Raw genomic sequence first — 7,104 nt, forward strand, 5'->3', positions numbered from 1 at the left:
CTGTGACCCGATTGGGCAAGGACTGTGACCCGATTGGGCAAGGACTGTGACCCGATTGGGCAAGGACTGTGACCCGATTGGGCAAGGACTGTGACGCGATTGGGCAAGGACTGTGACGCGATTGGGCAAGGACTGTGCCACGATTGGGCAAAGACTGCTGCCAATAGCTAATGAGCACTCAGCATGCGAGACCAAAACAACTATAGTGAAGAGGAAAGCAACAACAACACTGTGAGGACCGAGGTGATGGGAGACAGAGTTCACTAAAGGGCCAATCCATTGGTCCTTAAGTCAAATCTCCGCACACCTGGGGCACCGGGCCATGCAAAACAAACTCCTACCATGACAGAAATCAAAAAGATAATTATATCATTATTATTTTGTATATTAAGTCCATATTCTGGGCCTCTGTCTCTTTTGGTCTTTCTGCACATAATACTTGGCACACTAAAAAGCAGCTCACTGTTTGCGTCAGTATTTCTTTCCTACAACAACTGAGAAACGCAAGGCAGGATCAACTAGGGAATCATCGTGTACTGTGAGCACGTCCTGGGGTTGAGGTTGGACAAAAATAAAGATTTGGGACAAGGAAATCTGGAAGTGTGAGCGTGTTCAAGTTATTACGATGTTATAAGTGGTGTAGTGTATGCCCAGCATAATTGGGTAAGAAGGATAGGAGTTTTGGGTTCATCTGATCAGTCAGTCCAACAGGGGAGTCTCCAATTGTCGGTCCTGGAAAGCTACTGGGTAGGTGAGCAGGCTTTAGTTCCAGCCCTACTCAAACACACCTGTTCAGCTAATCATGGCTCAGACTCCGAGACTGAAGATCATGATTGTCAGATTTTTTTAAACAGGTATGTTAGTGATGGCCTAGAATTATTAAAAAACGAACATCTAGCAGTTCTCCAGGACCGCCGGAGTGGCCTCATCAATGATCATTTAGGAAAGACGAGTTAGCTAGCTATGTGTGTGTAGCTAATTAGCGTGGCGAAAGCTACACAAGTGCGGTTGCCATAGTGATATAGTTAGCTTAAAAAAATAAAATGACGCTAAACAAAACGTTATTCCCAACGTTACCGTTACTCAACTTGTGTCCGTTAGCTAACTAGTTCAACTATACACCTTTGCCGCCTTCTTCAACTTGTATCCAGCTAACAACGTTAACTGTGGTCTGTAAAAGAAAAGCCACATACTATTGTTTTTGGGGGAAAACTAGAAGCTAGCTAGTCTGCTGCTATAATACTAACCTAGCTAGCTAGCAGACAATAGCCCCAACCACGAAGGAGTGCAGCCGGTGGGGAACCTCAGTCTAGGTTGACGGTGACATGTGCATTTCCAACCTAGACTTCGGTTGTGAGAGACCGGGGTGAGTAATATTGTTCCGGGGAGGGGGGTGTTTGAAAACAAAACACCACATGATGTTTCTAGCTGCCGTTACATCAGATAGCTAACGTTAGCTAGCAAGCTAACTACTTAGTTTCCGTTTATACGTTGTAATACTCCCGTTTTTTTGTTGTTGTGAGTTCTCTTTCATGGTTTATAACGATAACTTTCGGTGATCGCTCTCACCTCTGTGACAATCGTCGTGGTGGTTGGTAAAACTCGACGCTTCAGCTCGTAGCTCCGCAGCTGAAATCCGTACTCGGTCTAGTTCGTCCGCCATCTTCGACTCTATCCAACACACACAAGAGTAACGCGTTTAGAAAAACACCTGTGTCCTTTTCTGTGTCGCCTACAGTGCCAGTAGCCAAGCTGGAACTGTCACATAGCGTTTGTTTTTACAAATGAAGTGAATTTGGCTAAATATTAATTGAAATGTTTAGTTAAGATGCCGAAACACGGCATAGGTAGGCCTACAAAATAAACTACAACTTGTACTAGCCTACTAAACAAATCAGGCCATTGCCCAAAGTGATCTGATTTACAATCCTTTTTAAACGATTTTGGAAAATGTTGAGATTATATAATCCCCCTATTTAAAAATAAATAAATAAACGTTTACTTTAATTCTACTTCTTGTGAGATCAATAGGCTATTTAGCCTACAATAGTTAGCAGTGGCCAAACAGCTAGTCAGACGAAGCAATAACAGAGGGTGCGTTCGTAAATTCACCAATTATTCAGCGCTCTGGTACACTCAGACGAGAGTCCTCTGAAATCGGAGTCGACCACCAGAGCGAATTTACGAACGCACCGGAGAGCGAAGCGAGAGGTCCAACTCCCTCCAGCAGTTGGCGTTGTTTCGCGCACCAAGCAAGGAGTTTTTATATGGTCAATAAGTGCCGAATTTGGTCAACCCCAAAAATGTAATGGCTGTTTTGCTACGTAAGGTTTATTTGATCGAATTGAAGTTTCGTAATGCTTAAGTTCTAACGAGTGTACTGATATAAGCAGTACACTCGACGTCAACAACTCGACGTCAACAACACTCATCGAATATTTAAAAAATAGATTACAATAATAATATGTATCCACCAAGCCAAAGAAAGATCGGTGGGAGCTAGACAGCCCTCCGTGCCGCTTTGTGTACAATGACTCCCATTGTTAGGGCGAAGAGACATGTATCTTGTCAGTATTTTTTATTTTTATTTCACCTTTATTTAACCAGGTAGGCAAGTTGAGAACAAGTTCTCATTTACAATTGCGACCTGGCCAAGATAAAGCAAAGCAGTTCGACACATACAACAACACAGAGTTACACATGGAGTAAACAAACATACAGTCAATAGTACAGTAGAAAAAAAATAAGTCTATATACAATGTGAGCAAGTGAGGTGAGATAAGGGAGGTAAAGGCAAAAAAAAGGCCATGGTGGCGAAGTAAATACAATATAGCAAGTAACACTGGAATGGTAGATTTGCAGTGGAAGAATGTGTAACCATCATCTTTGGCAATAATTAGGCAGGTCTGTAGCAACTGATAAGTAATACTGCTAATAATGTCATAACGTTTGCATTTATAATCTTAGGCTTGTGTGCGGCTGCTCGGCCATGGAAACCCATTTCATGAAGCTCCCAACGAATAGTTATTGTGCTGACGTTGCTTCCAGAGGCAGTTTTTAACGAGGACAGGCGATTTTTACACCATCAGCACTCGGCGCTCCTGTTCTGTTAGCTTGTGTGCCTGCCACTTTGCGACTAAACTGTTGTTGCTCCTAGACATTTCCACTTCACCATAACAGCACCGGGGCTGCTCTAGCAGGGCAGAACTTTGACGAACTGACTTGTTGGAAAGGTGGCATCCTATGAGGGTGCCACATTGAAAGTCACTGAGCTTGCCAGTAAGGCTATTCTACTGCCAATGTTTGTCTATGGAGATTGCATGGCTGTGTGCTCAATTTGTATACACCTGTCAGAAACAGGTGTGGCTGAAATAGCCGTCCACATATTGCTGTATATATAGTGTATTTGCCGATGAGAGGCTTCAAAGGAACCACTGGGCCATATAGAGCCCCACAGTGGAGGTGTGATAATACCCATAAAACCTTGCGGTCAAACAGGGAAATGGTTCCAATCGTTTTTTCCCACCACTCATTTTTCCCATATGGGATTTTAGAAACAGTTAAAATAAGGGCTGTGTTTCATGTAGGCTTAACCTGGCGTGACGTTTTGATAACGGTGTAAATCTCTCTCGGACAAAGTGACTTTTATCAATATATTCATCTCTATTTACTCTCAGATTCCAAAATGCTAATGGAGAAAAATGTAGTGACCAGAGTGCTAACCATTACCCCTATAGATAGAACCTGATGGCTTTGGTGAAGTCCAGTGTGAAGCTTGTCGGCTTCTTGTTCGGCTTCTTGCCGACAAGGGTGGTAAGGGTGGCAAGGGTGGTAAGTGAAGTGAGGTTGACTTTGTCTACAGGAGCCATTTTAGATACTGAAATGCGAGTATTTGTTTTTATATGTAAAATAAGCTCTGTTTTAGTACAAATTATAAGTCATATTTTCTCATTCTCTATACCTCTTTTTACATCATGCATTTTATCTCTCCCACACACTGTCGTTCTTCCGTTTTATTTTCCTCCCATTGTATATCTTTTTCATTGTTCTCTTCTCATCTTTTTCTCTCAGCGCTCTCTTCCTTGATTTCTCTCCATCTCTTACATTTTTCTACCCCTTTTCTCCCCAATTTTGTGGTATCCAATTTGTAGTTAGTCTTGTCCCATCGCTGCAACTCCCATACGGACACGGGAGAGACGTGCATCCTCCGAGACACAACCCAGCCAGGCCACACTGCTTCTTGACACAATGCTCGCTTAACCCGGAAGCCAGCCGCACCAATGTGTCGGAGGAAACACCGTACACCTGGCGACCGTGTCAGCGTGCACTGCACCCTGGCCCGCCGCAGGAGTCGCTAGAGCGTGATGGGACAACAACATCCCTGCCGGCCAAACCCTCCCCTAACCCGGACGACGCTGGGTCAATTGTGCGCCGCCCCATGGGTCTCCCGGTCGTGGCTGGCTGCGACACAGCCTGGATTTGAACCAGGATCTGTAGTGGCACAGCTAGCACTGTGATGCAGTGCCTTAGACCACTGCACTACTCGAGAGGCCATCTCCATCTCTTTAACCTCCTTCTCTTGTTACTCCTCTCTGTTACTCACCCTTATTTGGTTCTCTGTCTCTCTCTGTCTCTCTCTGTCTCTCTCTCTTTCTGCCTCTTTCTTTCTCTCTCTCTCTTTCTGCCTCCCTCTCTCTCTGTCTCTGCCTCTGCGCGGTGCTTGATTGGTTCCTTACTACCATACATAGGTCTGTTCATAGACCACCCCTCTGTTCCTGCGCGGTGCTCTGATTGGTCCTTGCACACCTCCTCAGGTCTGTTATAGACCACGCCTCTGTCTCCTGCCGGTGCCCTCTGATTGGTTCCTTTACACCTCCATCGGCGTCTGTTATAGACCACCCCTCGGTTCTCCTGCCGGTGGCTCTCGATTGGTCCTTAACCTCCTGCAGGTTCTGTTATAGACCACCGCTCTTTTCCTGAGCGCGGTGCTCTGATTGGTCCTTTACAGCCTTCCTGCAGGTCTGTTATAGACCACGCTCTGTTCTCCTGCCCGGTGCTCTGATGTGGTCCTTTACAACCTCCTCAGGGTCTGTTATAGACCACCCCTTGTTCCTGCCCGGTGCTCTGATTGGTCCTTACCACCTCCTCAGGTTGTTTTATAAGACCACGCGCTCTGTGTCCTGCTGTGCTCTGACAATGCTATTAAGGAACTGATGTGGTCCTGACACACCTCCTCAGGTCTGTTATTAGACCACCCTCTGTCTCCTGCGCTGTGCTCTGACTGCTATAAGGGAACTGATTGGTCCTCACACCTCCTCAGGTCTTGTTATAAAGACCCACCCTCTGTTCGCTGCCTGTGCTCTGAGCTCTGCTATAAAGGGACTGGATTGGTCGCTCACACCTCTCAGAGATTGATGACCTGAACTGGCATGCTCAGCCCTCCCGATCAGGCCGGATGCTTTAAACTCTCCCTGATTGGCTCCATCCAGGATGCTTTAAACCTCTCCCTGATTGGCTCCATCAGGATAGTATTAAACTCTCCTGATTGGCTCCATCAGGATGCTTTAAACCTCTCCCTGGTTGGCTCCATTCAGGATGCTTTTAAACCTCTCCTGATTGGCTCCATCAGGATGCTTTAAACCTCTCCCTGATTGGCTCCAACAGGATGCTTTAAACCTCTCGCCTGATTGGCTCCATCAGGATGCTTTAAACCTCTCCCTGATTGGTCCACAGAATGCTTTAAACCTCTCCTGATTGGCTCCAACAGGATGCTTTAAACCTCTCCCTGATGGCTCCATCAGGATGCTTTAAACCTCTCCCTGATTGGCTCCAACAGGATGCTTTAAACCTCTCCCTGATTGGCTCCCACCAGATACAACCAAGTCTATGGTTATTATTCACTCACATGCCTGCTGAGTAGCACGTCTTCCGTTTTCTGCCAAGGCCTTAAAGCCGCTGTTGTATTACGTGGTGTCAGCAACGAAACACTGTTTTACCTGTCCCCTTTGACTATTAATAACGTCTATTAAAGTCAAATCAAATCAAGTTTATTTTATAGCCCTTCGTAAATCAGCTAATATCTCGAAGTGCTGTACAGAAACCCAGCCTAAAACCCCAAACAGCAAGCAATGCAGGGTGGTAGAAGCACGGTGGCTGGGAAAAACTCCTTAGAAAGGCCCAGAACCTAGGAAGAAACCACTTCAAGCGACTTCAATGAGGCAGGCCTTCCTACACAACCTGGGGAAAGGGGGGGATACCTGGTCAGTCGTACAACTGAATGCATTCACCTAAATGTGTCTTCCGCGTTTAACCCAATGCGGAGGGGTGCCTTAATCAATGTCATTCGTTAACTGCCTTGCTGAAGGGCAGAACAGCAGATTTCTTCCCACCTTGCCCGAATCGGGGATTCGAACGGCGCAACTCTTTGGTTACTGGCCTGCAACGCTCTTAAACGCGCTACACACTACCTGTATCTAAGTACACTGGCCCAGAATCGACTGAATCCCCCTCGTTTGAGGACGCTTGATCCTATTCCTCACAGGCTTAAAATGCCCTGCTTCAAAAAGTTACAGCCTCTTGTTTTAGCACAGAACTGTCAAGGAGATGGATTGTGGACTAACAGGAAAAGGAGGACCGAGGCACGCCCCATATCTCATCGACGGGGATGTAGTGGAGCAGGTTGAGAGCTTCAAGTTCATTGATGTCCACATCACCGAACAAAACTAGAATGGTCCCAAACAACAGGAACTGCCTCAACCTGCCTGCCCCCCCCCCCCCCCCATACTCTTTTCCTTGAAACGGCTCAGGGCTGGAGTATGTCGACACCGTATAAATATCTTGGTATAATGGCTGCTCACTCTCACTTTCCATAACACATCACCCACCTTGAGTCTAAAGTCACATCCAGAAAACGGTTATTGTACCACAACAAAGCTTCCTTCACCCAGTCTGCCAAGGCATCCTGCTCATCCTGGACTATGGAGAGGTAGTTTACAGGCTCGCCTAACCTCAATAAACTAGATGTCATTTACCACACTGGCCATCCACTTTGTTACCACTGCCCCTTTTAAGCACCTGCATCACTGTGAACCTTCTAGCACCCTG

The 7,104-nt window shown here is 46.1% G+C and overlaps 2 protein-coding genes across 2 annotated transcripts in view; both read right to left on the reverse strand.

Annotated features, from left to right (window-relative positions):
- The window catches only part of LOC111964039 (telomerase-binding protein EST1A-like), a 42,668-nt gene extending 40,577 nt beyond the window's left edge, over positions 1-2,091 (reverse strand). The window contains 1 exon segment of the mRNA XM_023987709.2: positions 1,570-2,091. Coding sequence (XP_023843477.2) covers positions 1,570-1,663 — 94 coding nt within the window. The 5' untranslated portion in view covers positions 1,664-2,091.
- LOC111964034 (astrotactin-2) overlaps positions 1-7,104 on the reverse strand; it is a 798,238-nt gene that overhangs the window by 298,460 nt on the left and 492,674 nt on the right. The window lies entirely within an intron of this gene.

This window comes from Salvelinus sp. IW2-2015, linkage group LG5, assembly GCF_002910315.2.
Source record: "Salvelinus sp. IW2-2015 linkage group LG5, ASM291031v2, whole genome shotgun sequence".
NCBI classification, from domain to species: domain Eukaryota; kingdom Metazoa; phylum Chordata; class Actinopteri; order Salmoniformes; family Salmonidae; genus Salvelinus; species Salvelinus sp. IW2-2015.